The sequence below is a fragment of the Micropterus dolomieu genome, linkage group LG13 (assembly GCF_021292245.1).
Source record: "Micropterus dolomieu isolate WLL.071019.BEF.003 ecotype Adirondacks linkage group LG13, ASM2129224v1, whole genome shotgun sequence".
NCBI lineage: Eukaryota > Metazoa > Chordata > Actinopteri > Centrarchiformes > Centrarchidae > Micropterus > Micropterus dolomieu.
In genome coordinates this window covers 13,556,206-13,577,139 of record NC_060162.1, presented here as the reverse complement: position 1 = coordinate 13,577,139, position 20,934 = coordinate 13,556,206, and the positions used below count along the sequence as shown (strand labels likewise).

The 20,934-nt window shown below is 41.2% G+C and overlaps 2 protein-coding genes across 4 annotated transcripts; one reads left to right on the top strand and one right to left on the bottom strand.

The window, feature by feature from the left end:
- Nucleotides 1-342: 342 nt before the first annotated feature.
- On the bottom strand, nt 343-13,461 carry LOC123981516 (PH and SEC7 domain-containing protein 4). Of its 3 annotated transcripts, none has more exons than XM_046066388.1 (18): nt 12,835-13,461; nt 12,011-12,093; nt 10,041-11,890; nt 8,953-9,623; nt 8,501-8,582; nt 7,959-8,298; nt 6,794-7,822; nt 5,183-5,263; nt 4,967-5,079; nt 4,791-4,849; nt 4,594-4,683; nt 4,467-4,510; nt 4,172-4,344; nt 3,419-3,489; nt 3,140-3,279; nt 2,909-3,053; nt 1,320-1,466; nt 343-1,231 (listed from the first exon to the last, which is right to left on the bottom strand). In XM_046066388.1, exons 4-18 carry the CDS (start codon nt 9,451-9,453, stop codon nt 944-946), a joined length of 3,303 nt encoding a protein of 1,100 aa, XP_045922344.1. In that variant the 5' UTR covers nt 9,454-9,623; nt 10,041-11,890; nt 12,011-12,093; nt 12,835-13,461; the 3' UTR covers nt 343-943. The 3 variants fall into 3 exon arrangements, with proteins under 3 accessions (XP_045922344.1, XP_045922342.1, XP_045922343.1); XM_046066386.1 differs by having other exon boundaries at nt 11,716-11,890; XM_046066387.1 differs by having other exon boundaries at nt 11,716-11,890; nt 13,239-13,461.
- On the top strand, nt 12,770-20,922 carry LOC123981518 (zinc finger protein 723). The gene is made up of 2 exons (XM_046066389.1): nt 12,770-13,478; nt 18,047-20,922. Exons 1-2 carry the CDS (start codon nt 13,148-13,150, stop codon nt 19,684-19,686), a joined length of 1,971 nt encoding a protein of 656 aa, XP_045922345.1. The 5' UTR covers nt 12,770-13,147; the 3' UTR covers nt 19,687-20,922.
- The last annotated feature ends 12 nt before the right edge of the window (nt 20,923-20,934 follow it).

Sequence of the window (20,934 nt, the reverse complement as noted above, 5' to 3'; positions counted from 1 at the left end):
AATGCAATATATATAGTAGTGGTCAGAAACACACACACACACACACACACACACACACACACACTAACCTTTCTCTTACTTTACTGTGCATGCTTCATCACATTGCACATACGTGTGATCTTATCTCTAGCAGATATTCTTATTGTTGCATCTTTTAGTTTTACAACTCATCTTGTTATAGCAGAGAAAAAGTTTGTATCTGACGTTACAGTTCACAGAACCAGTGACTGTGGAGCAAATGTTCGAATTTCTACTAATTGTTGCATCTAAATTTAGAGACAACAACTGAATTGCAGGCCCTCATACAAAAAGTGTTAGCATCCATAAACAGCCTCACCCATATTTAATGAAAAAATCAAGTAACATTTTATTTTTCCCTCAAAGAGAAAACACTTCATAACATTTTGGAAATTAACCCTTCATTTGGAAAAAATATGTAAGTGACGTCAACATCATGAATTCTTTTCATACACAATATTAAAAACAATAAAAGTGCAATTCGGATTCTTGAAAAACAAACGTCCATTCACTCAGAGATGTACTGTACTACAGCCCCCTCTAGTGGTTTACAGATTAAAGGCACATTTTTGCCCAAAGAAAAGTAACAAATGTAAGCAAATTTGTACTATTTTTAGTACTACTACAGACTAAAGTTAACTCAAAAAAATAAAATAAATTAAGTCCAAACATTTTGAGCCACTCAACATATGGATCAGGCCTCCACCCTCTCTATCCTGAGAGAGACTGCGGGTTATTTTTTGTAAAAGTGCACAAGATAAAACTGCAGAAAAACTCTAAAACAAAACAATAACTTGCTGAGGCAGATTTCACATATGACTTTGGTGTTTGTCTGCCCCTCTGCTCAGTGCTTCCACAAACTCAAAGACTGAAGTCCTGTCTGCTCACAGCAGAAATTAATGAATTCCTCTGAGGGAAACACGTTTCAGGCCTCTTTATTCCATCGGGGGATGATGGTTCTGCGATAAGTCCGTCTTTCTGAGATGTTGCGTCTGACTTTGATCACCGTCGGAGGAGCCAGCTCCAGCTCCAGAGAGGGGCTAGAGTAGGACTTTTTCAGCCCTCCTTCCTCCTTCTCTTCCTCCCCCACAGAGTCACCGCACACAGCTTTATCAAAGAGGGTCAGGTCTGTGGTGCTCAACACATCGTCCCCTGTCTTTTTCAAGCTCTTCCAGGCCTCCAGCCCGTGGATATAGATCTCATAGCGACACATCTGAAAGGTTTGAACAAAAGACCCAGAGTCACTTGAGGTTGTTTTTACACTGGTATACCCACACTTTCAATGAGAACAGTTTGATTACTTCGTGCTGCAGGTATTCTGCTCTGACGCGATGCTCCTCCAGCTCCTTGGCTTTGGCTTTCTTTCCCTCTGGTAGGTTTTGTTGAAGGTACAACAGGTCCGCCTTGAAAGACTTCAGCATTCCCGCATGAGACTGCAGCTGACGATCCTGCACAGGGAACAAGAAAGAGGAGTAGATTTCATGCAAATCCATTTAATGCTAATCCTGCTGAAGACAGACGGTTTGATTTTAAAGTGAGACTAAACTACGTAACTTTTAATAGAAGGACTACCACATTCCTTCTTTGACAAATGAAAAGTTTGATTCATGAGTGACCTTTGATCACTTTAGTTAGTGTGCCCATTAAGTAATGAGACCATGGCGGCCCATCACAGTCTAATTTCTTCAAAATGTGTAGCAGGGGCGACTCCACTGGTTGCAAAAAGAAGTATGAGTCTATGAGAGAATGACCCTAATTTTCACTTGATTTATTACCTCAAGAAACACTTTCCTAATGAGTTTATGATCTTAATCGCTAGTTTCCAGTCTTCTTCAATACAGCATGATGTATATTTTGTAAATTATAGTCCCATATAGAGTAAAATAGACAATAAAGCAGGGTACTTTAGGCGTGTCTACAAGTCACTACCACAGTGACCTGTCAATCAGGATAGAGGTGAATAGTATCCACTGCACTGTGTATATTTAACTAGCCTTGAACTTGTTTATGGGTACTGTCTGATTTTTTATCTAGAAACCTTTACACAGTGTAATTTCAGTTCATGAAAGTTAATTGTAACATTACGGCTAGCTAAAAACTTCTTGTTCAGCGTTTAGTTTTACTAAAAGACACTTTCAGCTTTTTATTGTTTCTGGTAAGTACATTTTGTTTTAACCCTTTTTTTCGATAGCCAAAATGAGCATCCGAATTAATATCACATTTAATGTGAATTACGGACGCATCTTGCTAACCAAGATAACTAGCACCACCCACTCATCCCACTGTGATCACTTCTGGTTCCAAAAATCGAAGATGGCAACGGCCAAAATGCCAGCCTCGAGGCTTCAAAATGGTAGCCCACAAACCGATAGGTGACGTCATGGTGGCTACGTCCACAGACAGCATTTATTATTATTCCTTAACTCTCACATGTAGCCACAGTGGCCACTGTATAGCTAAGGTTACATTCAAAAATACAGTTTATTGGCTGTTCAGAAAAAGTATGTGTGTGATTTTAAGATAACTCTACATGTTTATCATGGTAATTGCTTCTAATGTGAAAAACAACCTTTGTCATTGCATTGTTACTTTATAGTCCAGGAACATGTATTGTGTGACTTACTAAGCAAAACATGAGCTAGATTCAACAACAAGCATTTTGGAGCAGTTTGTATATAGGGGTGGCTTGGTATATGTATAAATATGTCAACTGGTGGACAGTAGAGTCAGAATTGGTAGAATCTCCCAGGAATTGAACCTGTGACATTTTCATCTTACCAATATGCACTGTAACACTGAAATTAACTTGAAATATATAACTTAAAAGAACGACTTGTATTTATTTATAAGAGAATTAATGTCACTAAGAAAAACAAGTAGGAGTGCGTACCAGAGTTTGAGCAGACTGCGAGGCGGGGAGGATCGGCCTGAAGAACCTCCTCTGAGATCCGACAGCGGCGGGGAACGGAGGCGAGGAGTGAAGAGCCGAAACCAGGTTAATGCGGCTGATCCATGAATTCATCTCCACTTTGGATCTGAGAGGAAAACACACAGAGCTCTGACACTGACTGTTGGACTCTCCGACACACGTAAACACACTCACACTCCGGCTGTGACTTACGAGGCCTGAAATAGGAAAACCCTCCAGTCAGCCGTCTGCAGGCGGAAAACATGTGGCTTCTTGGTGTAGTCGGCTGCCTGCTCGGCCAGAGAGTGGTGCACACTCACCACCTCCTCCGGCTGATCCCTCCTGTAATCATTCTGACACACACACAAAGAGGAGATATTACAGAAAAGTGTTTATAATCACTATAAATTCTATAAATATTTATTGTAGAGAAAATTCTAATGACATTGATTTGAGAATCCTACTGGATAATGCTAAAAAAAAAATTCTGACCTTCTGTAAGTATAGGACCATCCCCTTCAGCACTCCGTAGAAAGTCTTCCAGCTTCTCTTCCCCCAAGGAGCTGCCACAACAAATCAGCAGGTGCATGAAGATTAGACAACAGTGATATCACAAATTAAAACTTTACAGCAAAGAAATTATCAAAATATATGTAAGTTTCCATTATTCTATATATATTATATAGTTTTGGTTTAAATTTTATACAATCCGTTTATTTATTTAACTGACAGGAGTGCTTACCCCCAAAAAACCTTTACAGGATAATGTGGTGTGCTCAGATTCAGTGTACTAAATATATTTCAAACATTAAATGGGGATAAATTAAAACAAACACATTCAAACGAATATAAAATCAATCAATGAGTAAAATAATACATTAAATAAACATAAATAAAAATAAAATAAAACTGTAATTAAATCACCACTTCCGCATCTCATATGTATTCTTGTTTCGACCTGTAGGAGGTCAGAGTTTTGCCATGGGGTCACAAAAGATAGAAAAATCTGTTTTTACATTACATTAATTACTTGAGCACTGCTGCGATACATATCTTCCAATTGCAATCCTCAGCTTACCCTAACACAACACCAAACCGCATCTGACATAGGATCTACTGTTGCTGTGGATTTGTCATATGTCACATTAACTAAATCACAGGATCTGACTCTCCTCCAAGGCTATATAAACTAAACAGATACTAGGTGACGCTCAGTTCATCCATGCAAGTTTGTGTCTCACTCACTGCGTTTGCCGTCGATGTCGGCATGGAGTTTTCTTTGGAGGAATCCCTCTTTGACCACAGAGGCCTTTTTGTCATGAGGGACGTCCTGGAAGGGGTTGGCTTTTGAGCGCATTGGCGCGTCGTCTGCTGCATCTTCGTCCACCAAGACAGAGCTCTTTAATTCCTCTTCATCACTTCAAAATGCAAAGACAGATTCTAGAGTGTGAGATTATATATATATATGTGAAGGATATAATCGAGGAAGAATGAATGAGGAAGAACAAATGATGTTCAGTATCTATATTAGTCCACTTACATAGCCCACTCCAGCGGTTCACTCTTTATGGAATTGTAAAGACTCTAAAATGTAGATGAGAGGGAAAGGTTAAAAAATCTTTACCAACAAGGATTAGACTTTGCTTTCTGAAAAAAAAAATCATTACTTTCAAGAGATCCTTGCTGAAGTTTTCTCCTTCATTCATCCCATCCAGGTTAGACACAAACTTAGAAGAGGACATGGATTTTCCTACATTCTGTTAACACACACAAAACATGCGATTAACTAAATGCCTCACAGAGAACGTCTGATAACACAGTGTCATGTCAAAACAAAACTTTGGCCATCATAAATGTTTCCCACCTGGCCGTGCAAGTCAGTGTTGAGAAGCATCAAAGCACACGTAAGAGCCAACACAGCCCCTGAGGATATAAAAAAAGAGGGCAAATGACACATGCATCTGTCACATTTGAGTGCTCGCTGCTGTCTCTTTCAGCAGAAAACAAAACAACAGCAAGTAAACCGTGGCTGAGGCTCACCTGAACAGGTGAAGGAGTCGGGGTTGCAGTGATGGAAGCGGCAGGCGAAATGCTGCAGCACGCGCTCTCTCTCCTGGGTCTCTCCTATCAGTACCACCACTTTCAGGAAAGATCTGAGAGGGAGAGAAACCGAAAGGAAAATTTAAAAAAGATTACAAGTTCTTTTATGAGAGATGTCAGTGCATGCAATCCAGGTGCCACCTCTGTAATTCTCACCTCAGGGCATGATCGAGAGTTTGCCCGGTGAAGTCAAACAATTTGAGGTATTCCTCCCCGACAGCTCGACTGAAGTCATTACTAAAGAGAGAAAAAAAATACATTCTGCATCAGAGTTATCACTTTACTCTTTAGAAATGATATAATGTATTTAGTTTTCAAGGCAAATCAAGAATCTTGATTCTAATGATGATAATATTTTGGGGATGATCATCGGTGCTTCAATCTAAACTGGAGGCAAAGGAAGATGATGTGGTCAAAATAAAAAAATGGATTCTATTTTAGTTAAATCTCAATATTATGACAACCAAAATCCCATATGACATGCCACACAGAAGAAGTAAAACACTGCCTTTCAGCCTGTTATTGATTAACTCTTTAAAGACGTAATTCAGCATTTCAGTATTGCGTTTCCATAAAGTTGGGGGAGTTGAACAGACAGATCAGAAAAACCAAATCAGGCAGCAAAGGTTGATACATCCTGATTTTTAACTACTAGTATGGGTCAAACTCCAAAAATACTGGATCCTACACTTCCCCTCATACAACTCAAATAAATGCATGTAAATGCAAAAGTCTTTTAACCTTCACACACCCAATTTATAACACAGACTTTCTGTTATTGACTGGTAGCCCAGTATTTTCTCAGACATTTGAAAACTCCTCCAAAGCTACAGAAGACAATACACAACTGGTTTTAACCATAGGTTTAAACAGACTGAACAGCTATGCCAAGAACTATGACAAGTAAACATATCTTAATGTGTAAAATCTGCATAGAGCCCCTTTAATGTTACATAGCAGCAGATATTATTTATTCTATCTGCTGCCATGTAACATTAAAGGGGCTCTATGCATTAAATAATGTGTTTATATGGAATAAATTACACAGTCATCTTCTGTGGGCTTCACTCAATCTTTGAGGAGGTGGATATGCTGTATATTTTTCTTGTCAAATCCAATATCATAGACATACAATATATATATATATATGAAGATATTTGGCTTCTAGATACACACATATATATATATATTGTTTATCTAGAAGCCAGTTGCACAGTTGAGAGCCAGCATTCTTCATCTGGTTATTTATGTTGGCTGACTCAAAAATATTCAGGAAAACAGGTTGTGTGAGCTCTGTGGTTTGGTTGAAGTGGAAAGTCCCAACCTGAAATATTGTGGTGAACAGACGGTCACAAATTAGAAAGGTTGTTTAATTTTGATGCATTACGTTTGCTCATATTTTTTCAAAAGCCTAGAGAAGGAGGCAAGGTGGACTTTTTCCACCTTAATTACTAAACAGTAAATGCTTTTGCCAGTGATATTTGAATTTTGTTGTAGAAAATTAAAGTCTAAAGATTTTATTCTGAAAGTTGTTTAAGTTGGTTCTATATTTTTGGACTTTAATGTTAGAAAATGTATACGCAGGACTGTTTGTGACTTATTTGAATTTATGGTGTCTTGGACGTTGTATACATGACACGATAATAACAATGGAATTCATTCATTAGCGCTTCTGCGTCTGAGAGCTTCACTGACCAGTTGTGGATTTAGCTGCAGTGCTGATAACACAAGAAAGGAAGATAGAAGATATGTATTATTTGAGCTTACTCTTTGTCTAAGTGTTTCACCACGTCCACACGTTGGATCCCATCCAACTTGTACAGCCGCTCAGCAAGGTGGCGGGCCATCTCTATGTCCACCTCACCTCCGTTCATGATAAGCACTGCTGTGTTGGGGGGTTTGGGTTGCTCTCCATTTGTGACAACTGTCTGTACGGACCAGTCCTCGCTACCTCGTACTTCTTCATCCCGAATTGTCTCAGCCTGTTTGTCCACCTGGTTTAACTCGGCCTCGGCTGTCTGCTGTGTGACCTCAGTCTCAGGAGACAGCTGCTGTGTTATTTCGGTCTCATCCGTCTTCTCTGGTCCCGCGAGCTGCTCAGGGAATGATGGCTGAGGCGAGTCGGCCGTTTGCAGCGGCTGCTCACTCTGCTCTGATGGCTCCGTCTGTGCTTGCTGCTCTGCCACTCGAGGGTCTTCAGCTTCAACACGAACTGTCTGCTCTGACTGAGTGGACTGCTCTGGCAGGTCTGCATTTTCAGGTTGGGTTGACTCTTCTGTCAATTCCATCTGCGTCGACTGCTCCAGATGGGGCAACAGGTCTGTGGAGTGTGGCTCCTCTGCTTGATGTGACACCTCCGCTTGGTTCTGCTCCGACTCTTTGGTCATCTCAAGCTGCTCGGACTCACAGCTCTCAGGCTCGGCGTCTTGTGAAGTTGTTTGATCACAATCTTGATACTCTAAACTTGTCTCCTTCAGTTTTTCAGTCAGCTCTAGTATCGCTTGTGAGGCATCTATCCTCTTTGCATTATCTGCCAACTGTATCGATGGTTCTTCGTTGTCGTCCACGGCCTCTGACTGTTCAGGGTCCACGTTCTGACTTACATCTTCACACATTTCCTGCGCTTCGGTCTGCCCTGTGGGATCTTCATGTGACCGTTCTAGTATCTCTGTGTCCTCTTCAGTCCTTGAGCACCACCTTTCCTCTGAAAGCTCTGACTGTTGAAGATCAATTAGCTTATCTGGGTTTATGGTTGGTCCAGTATCGTCGGTTTGTAGTGGCTCAGCAGGAACCTCCCTACAGAGAGTAAATGAAATATGCAATTAATGTTTTAATAGCAAACAAAACTGTGACATGATTAATATAATGGAAGTTTTTACTGTTAATAAACACTTCCTGTTCCCCTTTCTTATATGAAATCCATGATACTCACACATCACTCAGATAACTGACAGTTTTTGCCTCTTCACTTTCTTCAGTACAAGACTCAATTGTCACACCCTGCTCCTCTTCTGCCTTGTCTCCCTCCTTATTCTCTTCTTCAATCTTAACAACATTTGCTGAAGTTTGCTCTTCCTCCGAGTCTCTCTGTCCAGTCAACAGAATGGCGGGCTCCTCCTGTTCCTCTTCTGGGTTTAAATCTACAAAGCCGTCCGCCTCATTGTCCGAGCCTTCAATCTCTTCAAGAGTGTCGATTAAGTCCACAGTTTCAACTGAATCAGAGGTTGTTGAATGTCCCTCCTCTTCTTCTGAGTCTGTCCTCAGGGGGATTTCTGAAAAAGACATTTTAGAAGAAGGTAAACGTCACCATTTTGCAGTTAAACCAGACGTCATTTCTGATTAAAAAAAATTAGCAGGCCACAAGCAAACTCCAGAAGCCAATAATCCTGAATGTGTAATGTCAAACTGCGCGACAAATGGAAAAACATTTCCTATTTAACACCTAATTAAGATGTTGCTCTGAGTAATACGTACCGTTATTACTGTCTAACAGCTCATGTGTTGTGTCTTCCTTTTCCTGTGTCGTCGGCTCTTGCACATTTGCAGCATCACATGGCTGGAAATTGCAACACAGGCTCATGAACATCAGTTGTGCGAGAAAGCTTGTGATTTCCAGCGTGTTCACGCGCAAAGAGCTGCACTCTGAGCCTCATCTGACCAACATTATGTCTACTTGAGCCCTCCCACGTCTGCTCAACCTACTAAAGTAACCCAAACACGTTTCTCTAAAGAGATACAGACTGAGGTGGTGAGGCTAAAGTCGAGTCAGTCCCTGCTCAGAGAAGGAAGGGTTACTGATACAGGAAACTGTATATGAAAGTGTATGTGCACATGGAAAATGCGTAAAAATAGTAGACAAAATTCTAATTAATGGCTGTATGACAACATCACACCTCTTTCTGTATCTCATCACATACAGAACATACCTCGGAGCAGCTTCCCGTCCACTCTAGATTTGAGCTCAGACACTGTGAATGAAACCCATCTTCTTCCTCTCTGTCCTCCAGTGTGAAAAGCTCAGCATTAACAACTTGAGATTGGTGAAGTGACTCAGAAGTTGCGTCTAGACTCGTCACGCTGCCAGAGTCCAGTTTATTGGCCAAGCCACTGTCAGTCATGAGTGCAGACGTCCCCGCAGACGGATCAGGCATGTCCCACTGCACTGTGGCGAAGGAAAGGTGAGGACTGGTACAGGTCACCGGCCATATTATTTGCTCCCACAGTTCAGGCTCCTCAGAGAAAGGGAGTTGATCTGTCCCATGTGCCTGGTTTATCTGAACCTCTGTCTCGCCCCACACAATGGCCTGCTGTTCTCCATTAATGTACTGGTGGTCTATTGAGATGCATGAGTCTTGTTGAGGCTGTTGAAGGACTGAATCCGTAATATCTGGCAGAGAGGAGCACAAGCTTTCCTCCTCCATTAGCATGTATCTCAGACAGTTCCGTAGCTGGGTTTCAGTAAAAGGGGTTGTGGCTGTAAACGTTGTCTGGCTACAAAATGTCCTCCTCTGCTGTAAGAAGGACGATCATTTTGTAAGATCCCATGAACGTGAAATCCCGAAGCATGTCACAACCTCCAATAGCGCCATTCACAGATCTGTGACAAGAGAAAAAAAAAACATTAAACCCTATCTAAAGCAACATGAGAAATTCTTCTCTCGAATTATGGGAGCCCGATATTGTGCAACAACAAATGCAAAATTGTTCTGTTAAACTGATCCTTCATGAACTATTTCAATGCCACTTGAAAAAAAAACTTTGGGGAACCTCCAGAAGGAACATCTCATGAGCTAACAGACAAAAAAGCCATTCATTAGATTCAACTATGTTTGGTTGTTGAGTAATAGTGACGCCTTTGTAGTGGCTCTAAATTATTTTCTATTTATCTGTGAGAAGGAGTACTTTTAAAACTGCTGTGGACAGCATTTTAAATTACACACCACAATCCAAGCTAAACCAGAACTGAAATAAAATAATTTAAAGCCCCGAAGCCACAAAAATCCTCCACACTCACCACTCGTATGTCAACATAATCCAGTTCGGAGAAGATGCTTGTCTGTTTTGTAGCCTGCACTGCTCATATGTCAATTTTGTGAACCTTCTTGGTGTAGCATTGCAGATGTGCAGTGCAAAAGACTTTAAGTGAAATGTCACAAAAGCATGTTTGTACTTCCTGACCGCAGTCACAGAAAAATCAGCCGAGCAAGTGAGCAAGAGAGAAAGAGAGATAGAGGTGTACGCCGTGGATTAAGCGGGAGGCAGAGGGTGGGGTTCAGGGGTTGCTTCTGGTGAGCAGTTTAACAGTCGTGCGTCCTGTGTTTTATCATTTTATTGGCAGACTGCACTGTGACTCTGGGCAAAGGATAAAACAGTGAAAGAGTCAAAATTTGAACTGCATGTTGTCAAAACAAACCAAGGGCATCTCTCCTGACAACACCAAGGCCAGCAACAGAAGGTCAACAACAAAACATTGTCCATGTTTGTAGTGGGGGTGTTATAATATCTCACCTCAAATCTTGTTATTTTCTGCCTACTCTTTCTCACCTTCAGTTATTTCTCCCTCTCTCCGTCACACTTTGTTTCTATCCTTCACTGTCTATCTCTTCATTATTCTATTCACGTCATGCAACCAACATCCGGGACAGACCTTGACCACATTTCCTGTGTGGGTGCTCACTTCTCAGTTCCTGTCAGGGTTCAAGAAGTGCTACAGTACGTGTACAAGAATTATAGAAGATTAACAAAGAGGATCGTCAGTTAAGTTAAATATATCGCACTGTGTTTTGAAACAAAAAATGTGGCGATAATAAAATTTCAATCAACATTTTTTAAAGCAGTACTGTCTCCCTTTAGGGCTTATAAGTGAGAATCTGACAGTTTAAATCAAATTAATTTCAAAATGATTTGGCTCTTTCTACTATTAAACAGTACTGATTACAATGTCTCGCCATCTTGTGTTGTGATAACACAGTTAATCTTGTGTGTGATGTTATCTTTGACAGCACTGTTGATGATAAAAAGAAATGCTCAGACGACAGAAAGAAACACCATTTCATCCTCAACAAATCAGGATGCTTTCAGGCAGACAAACTGCAGTCTGCCCTAACTGGAAAATAGCAGAAGTTGCTTACAATGCTTGGAAAGTTTATACAGAACATCACAGGCTTGACAGAATGGTAAACACAATATTAGAGAAGTACAAATATTTTAAAAAACGATAGCAGGGAGAATGAAATAAAAAGAGGAACACAGCCACACAGTTTGAAGTGAAAGTTGTTAAATGACTTATAAATATGTGTATCATAATAGAATTTGTCTAAAGAGGATGAACATTAGCCTAGAATGTCATTCTTTACCACTGAACATGGCACATAGATTAAACTAAACATTTTCAAACCTCAAAAAACAAAAAAAGAAAAATTTCATTAGGAGGAACCTTTCAACTGTGAAGCATGACTTACCCTCTCCAGGCTCTATAAAGTAACGTCATATGATCTGCTGGCTTGTGAGGTTTTAAGTCAAGTTTTGTGGGAGGGAAAGACACACCACTACGTTATACTAGGTTTACACCACTGTCAAAGAGCTGTGCTTTCACAGACATATTCATCCACACACACATGCACACAAGCATACAAATAACCCTCCGTTGATTATGTCTGAACCTGCCGCGCACAACAAACAAGCCTCACATCTGCTCCCTTTCAGCTGAGCAGCATTTCTGTGCGTGGAGTCGCATAAAGATGCATGCAAGTCCTAGTCTGAACCGGGTTCTCCGCCTTCTTCTTGATGTTTCCTGTCCATATTAGATAGATCAAGATCAGACTTCCATCTCTCTCTGTCCCGTTTGTCTCCCAGCAGATGTGTCTGGTGGGAAAAAAAGGGGGAAATTTAGAAGACAGAAATAAAGAGAAAGCAGCTGAGTGACAACAAACAGGAAGAAAAGGCACATTGTGATTGGCAGATGACTCCAAAGCTTAGAGATACCTGAGAGGCCTAGGCCAACGCCCACCAACCCTGAAGGCATGCAAGCACACAGGTCAGATTAGGGGAGTGGCTCAGCTTCCTTACTGCAAATGACACCAGGAATTATGTGGTTAAACCAGAAGGTATCCAGATGCTATGTGCTGAAGTCATTAGCTGCACTGGCATTAGCTGTGCCTCTTTCTATTGGTCTACACATACAAACCTGTTTAACACAGACATGACAGGTTTTTTAGAGTACCTCTAACAAAGAAATTGCATAGACTGCATACTTCTTTTAACATACTTTTTTCTATTTTATTTGCTTTAAACTATTTTTAGTTAGCTTTAATTAATTGATGTAAGTAACACTTTAGAAATCTTGTTCGTTTTGGTATTATTTTTTGCATTTTTGATAGTGTTTGCCCAATTAGCATTCATCAGCATTCACATGCTTAGCTTTACTCATTATTAGCTAACGTTAGCTTTATGAGTGGTCACACTAGTATTCAAAATGAGTATAATCAGCATTTTAGCCAATTACCATTTCCATTATTATTATTATTATTATTATTATTATTATTATTAACTTAGCACTCTTGTTAACGGTGTTGCAGTTAAAGTAGATATGTCACAGCATACTAACGTTAGCACATTAACGTTAATTTACGTAAGGTTAGTAGAAGAAGCGTAACGTTACGTTATTAATATTATGTAACGTTGTTATTAGTTATCAACAATTTACATGATTAGCATTATTAGCTATATTAACTTTACAACTGACCTAAGCAAGCACACGGTTAGCATGACTGTTGGTATTCAAATATTAGCATTAACTTTAACGTTACCTAGCATGTATGTCAGCACCCTTGCAGTTGTAGTGATTTAGTAAAGTGAAGTTAGAGACTGGTTAGCAGTACTTGTACTATTAGCATTCGCAGTTAGTAGTTTGCTAGTGACCTAGAAGTGCTGCTATGGTTTTGCAGTCCTTCTTGTAGTTATTTAAACACCATTTGTCACCGTGGTTATTTGTGGAAACAGTTTAACAGTAACGTTTGCTACAAGGGTCCCCGTTGATCCAACTTCTCCACTCCATACCAACAGGGGGCACTACAGACATGTTGGCAAAAAATAATCCGGCTTCTCCTCGCCGTCACTTTCATGCGACTGTCTCTGCTTTGTTTCTTCCGTACACGGCAGCGGAGTCGCACACGCCCACTTTTTTTCAAGATACTTTCAGCTGTGTACAAACCGTCTGGTGAGTTGTCTAACGTTACAACCGCTCGGTCTAACATGGCCAAGTCGAGTGATCTGAAAATCTTCCTGGAGTCTTCTCTGAATGAGATCTTTAAAGCGACAGTGAGCGACATCCTGGACTCAGTGGACAGAACCCTGTCCGAGTACCAGAGCACAATACACAGGATAGAGTCTGAGAACGAGGGCCTGAAGCGGCTGCTGTTCGCACAGAAGAGCACGGAGTCTGCCAGCAGAGGTATGGAAGTGTACGCTCGCTGAATAATGGAGGGTGTTTGTCACGACAGCGGACAGTGTCGCTTAGTGCAGCGGCTGACCTTTTGTTCAGACAGACCCTGCATTGTCAGCAAATAGGGTAACGTCAGGCGATGTGTGTGTTCAACTAAACATACATAAAACTGCATAGCAGATTTTAAACAAGGTTTCAGTATATTCAAAACAGCAAACGTTTATGAGGTAGGTTTAGAGATCACTGTGCGGTACAGCACTAATTACACTGTAGTACAACTCTTAAAATATCCTGCCTTTATTAATAATAGAACAAAATAGACAATTCTACAATACAGCAAATATCTATGTACCTGAAGATGTAAATATGTAACCCTAAAATGTCAGTATATGCTTTCAAAATGCACAAATCAATAACTAGAATTTTCAGTGTCAGTGATTCATAGATGGCTGACATGAGGCCATAAACTTTATGGTTGAGACAGTGTGGACCAATGTGTGAGTCAACCCAGAGTTAGACATAAAGTTCAAAAGTCTGCATGCATTGAAAGAAACACACAGCATTATTTTTTATAATGGTCCAGACTATTACATATTACAATATATAATCTGTGATATCTCCTTGGATGAAACATACAGCATACATATTGGGCACTGACTTACACTGTCTGGGAACAGGATCTAATGTTAATTAATGTTCTGCATTCGTCTACACATCTAAAAGGTCAAACACACAGTCCAAGGGGCTCATTTATAAAACTGGATCTGAAAGACGCCTAAAGGTCGAGTACAGACAAAACACAGAAAGTGTGTACGCACAAAAATATTCTGATTTATAAAAAAGTTCACGCACATCCTGCGCCAATTTCCCTGTATAAATCACAATCAACTTGAAATGTAGCGCATGTGAGCCATACTTTAAACGCCCATAGTTGCCTATAAATGGCCAGTGCAACGCCCCTCATTTATATTAATTCGTACTGACTGCATGAAGGTAAGGACGGCAATTTCTGACTGACAAGCTTAAAAAAAAAGACTTAACCCAGTGTGACCTTGTGCACTGGAGGAAACGGGGCACCGGAGCTCAACCCCCCTTGATAACCGATCTGCAGGAAGGCGCATCCCTCCTGAGTAGTGACTGTGCAGAGGAGGACACATACAGTTAATCCCAAAATTATTCATACCCTTGCCAGATTTTGATTCATAGTGAAATTTCATTTTACCAATACTGAGGACCTCCGGTTGTGCATTGTGGCTGCTCACAAGACAGGGAAAACCTATAAAGCCATATACTAGTGTTTTCAGTGGCCACAGGGCAATGCATAATCAGAAAGAACATGGGGTGCCACAATGTGAAAAGCCTCAAAAGGCGTAATAGGAAGCCAAAAGTGACCCTTGCGCTGGCAAAAATGGTAGTGCAAGAGGCCAAGAAGAATCCAAGGATCACCACCAGGGACATCCTGATGAATCTGAGCAACTCTGGTACCATCATCTCAAGACAGACAATCCAGCGGACACTGCACAAGGCTGTTCTCTATGGATGCCAACAAAGGAGGACTCCACCTCTCCAAGACAGGCACACAAAAGCTCGCATAGCCTTTGCTAAAGCTCACCTGGACAAAGAAGAAAGCATTTGGTCATCAATTCTGTGGTCAGATGAGACGAAGATTGAGTTGTTTGGGCACAGGGATGTGGCTTTCATTTGGCGAAAGAAAGGAGAAGCATTTAACCCCAAGAACAACATCCACACAGTCAAGCATGGTGGTGGGAAAGTAATGTTTGGGGTTTTTTTTGCAGCCAATGGACCAGGCAACCTTGTCAAAGTAAATGGCATCATGAAAAAAGAGGACTACATTGAGATATTGGTGGAAAACATCAGGCAGTCTGCAGAAGAACTTGGTCTTGGGCAGCAGTGGATCTTCCAACAAAACAATGTTCCCTAAACATACAGCCAAAGTGGCCAAGAAATGGTTCACAGACCACAATATCAACATTTTGGAGTGGCCCAGCCAGAGTGCAGACCTGAATCCCATCGAGAACAAGGGAACTAAAGACCCGAGTGATAGCAAGGAGCCCTTCCAACCTCAAAGACCTGGAGATCATCGCAAAAGAGGAGTTCATCGGAAATCCCACTGGAGACATGCAAAAAGCTTGTTAGCAATTATAAGAACCATTGTGATGGCAAACAAAGGCTTTGCCATTGATTATTTTGTTAGGGTTGTGAATAATTTTGAAGATTTATCATTAACATCTCTAACACATTATCTTACTGTCTTTGTCACTTGTTTATGTCATTTCCAGCCAGATGAAACCTATTGGTAAAATGAATATTCACAATGAATTGGGCATAATTGTATTTGCAAGACACACTGGATGACCCAACATCCACACACTGGCGCACAGCATGGCAGGCCTTTATTTATTTATTTATTTGCAAAAACTGATTTCTCTGTATTTGTTTATTCTCCCAAGTCATGGTTCTTTCTGTGTGCACTGCAAGTTATCTTATTGTGTTTTTAATTGTGCAGGTGTTTGTTTATTCAGAAAGGCTTTCATCTGTTTTGCAAATGAACTCATATAATATTTACATATTAAATCTTATTGGCCTATAATACTCAGAGGTAATATTTCGATTTGTTTTACACAATAGTATGATTTCAAACTGTTTCATCCTTCTGCCTTGCGAGTAGCCGTTTTTCATTTCTCCAGTTTATATGCATACTCATGGCTCAGACTTTTGCATGGAGGACAGCATATTCTCCAAGTCAAGTTTGTTTTTTTTATAAATCATAACATTTGCGTGGGAAGTGGCGTACGCACGATTCCAGCCCTGTTTTGTGTGTACGCGCCATTTATAAATGAGACCCCAGGTTCATATAGAGAAATAGCTTGGAGTAAAGAACCAGTCCCAAGCTCAATCAGAGCTGTCTAAAAAACTATTTGCGTTTTAGTGAAGACGGGCCAAAACGGAGGACTTTAGAAACGATGACACAGCCGCTCACGCTCGGCTCTCTGTTTGGGTCTTGCAAAGCAGAAACACAATGCTGCTGACCGGGTTTTTGACATCATATTTTTATTAAAATATTCTGTACCGTGCAAATAACACTCTTCTGCCTACACTTGTACTGTGCATGTCGCCTTTTACTTTGCAACAGCTCCCAGTCTGTTTTCTGCCTCCACACTCCCGTGTTACCTTTAGTAACAGTCCCAGCTCGTTATTGATCCATGCAAAAAAAAAAAAAAACTGGTCTGATGCTTAGTCTGTATTTATTTATTCTTTCGCCAAATCTTCTGTTACTACGGAATAGACCATCTGCTTCATGTTTACACTAGCATGCGCATTCCCAGTGCACCTGAACGAGCCCTTGCTGTGCGTTTTCAGTCATTTTAAAATAGACAGACATCAACTCCAAAACGCAGCGGAAACGCAGGTGTGGACGGATATTGTATTAGTTTTTATTCTCCGTTTGTAAACTAAAACGGAGTAGGGTGGATGGGACCTCTGTCTCTCTCTGCTGTCGGTCTGCATCACGCTGCATCATGGGAGATGACCCAAAACACACCTATGATTAATGAAGAAACTAAATACAACCTTGTGCATTTTGCGCCTTACTTTGTGCCCAGATTATCCAATAGAGTTGGACCAAAGTCCTTATAGGCGAGTCCCGTCACTCGGCAGCCATCTTTTTAATACCTCTGGGCATTTTTTTTTTTTCAGCCTAAAAAGACCAGACCCCTTTCTAAATGAATGGGGAGCCATGACTGCACTTTCAATGATCACCTGCACGTGTATGTCTAGAATAACCAGTAAATCTGATAAAAGCTGCTAACTATGCTTACGTCATCGCGATACAGCTTGTGTTGAAGAAGAGCGCTCTCTCTCGCACGGCTGTACAGTTTGAGTTTCATGCACAGTTCGTGATCACACTAGATGTGTACTGTGCGTTAAACCATGCCCGGGCCCAGACACGACAAGGAGCGATCACACTGGTCAAACGAAGTGGACTTTGGGGGTTAAACGTGCTCGGGCATGGTTCGGATCACCTAGTGTAAGTATGCCCATAGACCTCGCACTATAGATTGTTTAAATAGGGCCTATAGTGTTTGTTTACAGTGAAAAGACAACAGGGAGCCTTTAAGCATCCTCTGGTTAAAGCTGCACTGATCAGTGTCTTAATATAAATGCATCAAATGACTATGTGTAATGTGAAACGGGTCGTTCGCAGTGACAAAGCTGCAGAGAATTATAGAAGAATATAGAAGAAAGAATTATAGATTGAAAAGAAACTAAACTGCAAATGAAAGCTTATGCTGCTCCATATCTGCTGGATTTATAAATCAGCATAACAACATAATAAATTAATAATAAAATACCATCCAGGACACCGTTATACTACATTGTCAGGTACTATTTAAAATATGCAAGACAAAGGCAAGTCCCCAAGTGTCCACAAAATCAATTAATGCAGCTATAAATTATAATGTGCCTACACTGCTTTTAGCAAATTAAACATTTTAGTTGTAACGTAGTTATGTTTGACTCTAAATAATATTATTTTGCCCTTGAATGTTTTACAGATATTCGTGAACAAGATGCCACTGAAAAGGTTTTGACTTCAGAATGGAACAGTCATCCCATCAACTCAGGCCAGGGCATGTACAAGATGTCCATATGCAGCAGTGACAAGAAGAGCTTCAGGAGGAAGCACAAAGACAAGATGAGGGGGAGCGTGTCCTCTGCCTCCTTTTTACAGCAGACTGATCATATGGTAGAAAGACCATGTGTGAATACAGCAGAAGTAGGCATCTCCACCCAAAACATGTCTGTAAAAACAGAGCCTGTCCTGGAGGAAAGCGGTGCTATTGACCTCTCCCAACCTTCATCCCTTCTTAATCTGACAATGAGGCCGATTAAAAACGAGAGCACAGAGGTCAGTTTGGACAGTCATGATGCATATGCACCTCTGTCGCCATCTACAGGTCTCGATCAAGACTCCAGCGGCAGTGACAGTGAAGTTAAAGTCACCATTGTTTCTGACAATTACTTGCAGGATGGGCAGTTCTTTAAGACCGAGGAAGAGGAGCAGAACGGTGTGATGCCGTATGATGACAATGGCTGTTTCTCTAAGCGAGAGTTTAAGCATGCGTTGAGATATTACCCCGAGTTAGAAATCGAACCAGAGGGAGCAAACAGACAGATTGCGGAGCCAAAAGTAGTGATTAATGAGGAAAACGAATCCCCCGCTGTTCCCGCAAATGAGTTATTGGAGGTCCGTGACAACTTTTTGCGCTGTCCCATCTGTCCCAAAACATTTAGTCGGGCAGCCTCGCTCAACGTCCACATCAAGACTCACAGCGGTGAGAAGGCCCACAGCTGCAGCTACTGTGGTAAACGCTTCGGCCGGGCCGATCTCCTCAAATCCCACAAGCGCACCCACACAGGAGAAAGACCTTACAGCTGCAACATCTGCAGCAAAACATACGCCCATCCCAGTCAGCTCAGGATACACAAACGCATCCACACTGGAGAGAAGCCGTATTCCTGCTCGCACTGCGGGAAGCGCTTCAACGAACATAACCAGCTCAAAGTCCACTTGCGGACTCACACTGGGGAGAGGCCTTACAGCTGCCAGGAGTGCGGCAAAACCTTCAGCAATGCCGGCAACCTGCGTATACACGAAAGGATCCACACCGGTGAGAAGCCGTACTGCTGCGCTCAGTGTGGGAAAAGGTTCAACGGCTTGGGGGACCTCAAAACACATTACAGGATTCACACTGGAGAGAGGCCCTACAGCTGTGAGCTGTGTAAGAAGACCTTCAGCCAAGCGGGCCACCTCACCATACACATGCGGATGCACACGGGAGAAAGACCGTACAGCTGCAACGAGTGCGGCAAGAAGTTTACAGTGGCCAGCAGCCTCAAACTGCACCAGAGGACTCACACAGGAGAGAAGGAGTACAGCTGTTCATACTGCAGCAAGAGCTTCAGCAGGTCGGGTCACCTGAAGCGACACGAACTGGTCCATACCAAAGAGAAGGTCTTCCTCTGCAGCCAGTGTGGAAAGACATACACCGACCAGTCCTCCCTTAAAAAGCACCTGAAGATGCACGCAGCCAAGGAGCAGAAGGCTCAGAGCGAGGGCAGCACCAGCGAAGCTGAAACAAACGCAGCCCAGCCTTCAGCTTCTGAGACACTTTCAGACGCTGATAGAAACTAGAACCAAATTCTTGGGAGTATTATAAAAAAATCTTTCAGTAATTCAAAAGTATAGACTGGGTGCTGAGTGTGATTTAACACAATAATCTTAAAGGTCTACTTACAAGCTTTTTCGGAACTTTGAAAGGCATCTCACGGTCTACATCAGTTTGAGTATTACAAATTGCTGTGCCTTTAAACGTTTTAATTCTGCTACTCAGGCTGAACCTCCTGTTTTAACAGAGCTGTGTTCAGCCTGAATCACCACTACTGTTCTGGCTGTGGATGAAAGCTCCACGAAAAAAAAAGCTAGTAAGCGGACCTTGAGTTCAGAGAATAAAGTTTAATGCTCTAAGCTGTAATGTGATGTTTGTGGTACAGTGCAATACACTGTTGTCTAATCTTTGCTGTGATTTAGTACGTAGGTTGAAAATATTTACCAATACCGTATGATTGATTATCATACAGCCTCTTATAGCCTTCTCTCTCACAACACAGTGTAAAGAGAAACAGCTTGAAAACAGGACGGTAAAAGAACTTGCTGTATGTTACCACAATGTCTGTGGTTTGTTTTTGAAATGCTGTAAAGGAAAAGAAAAATTATTAAATGACAGGAAAGGTTTCAACCACCCTTCCAAAGTAAGACACTGAATCCACTGGTCCTGAGCTTTGACCTCCTAGTGGAGAAATTAAAAGTTCTCCACAGGGGTCAGTAAAAAAAGAACAATATAATTGTTTTAGAAATATTAAGCTTCTGAACATGTTTATACAATTTGTAGTAGCCAGAGGGTTAGAAATGTGTGCTGCAACACTGATTTAAGGTGAAAATCATGAATATATTGCTGTATATAGCTTTAACTATACAGTCAGCAGTCTGATCAGTTGAAGTGATAAGAATGTATTTGTGTAGTAATGTTACTGAAAATAATGTTACTGCAGATATTCAGTATCGATTAACCAGCGTTCAGTAGTTAATTGATAATTGTTTTGTAAGCCATGCTGATCAATGAATGTGAAGATTCTACAGGATGTGTTTTAGGCTGTTCACTGTTCTACCAGGAAACATGTCTCTTACCATGCATTATGTTACAACACACAGGAGTGCAATGTCATGTTTGTGATGATGGGGCTGCTGTTTGTGGTGGCAACTGGCTGATATACAGTACCTGCACAGCAGTGTATATTAAACTGCTACTAGGATTTCATTGTGACTTACTTTTGTGTGATTTGTGTCTAAATTAAAGAGAAAATTTTACAATTTTTTATCTCT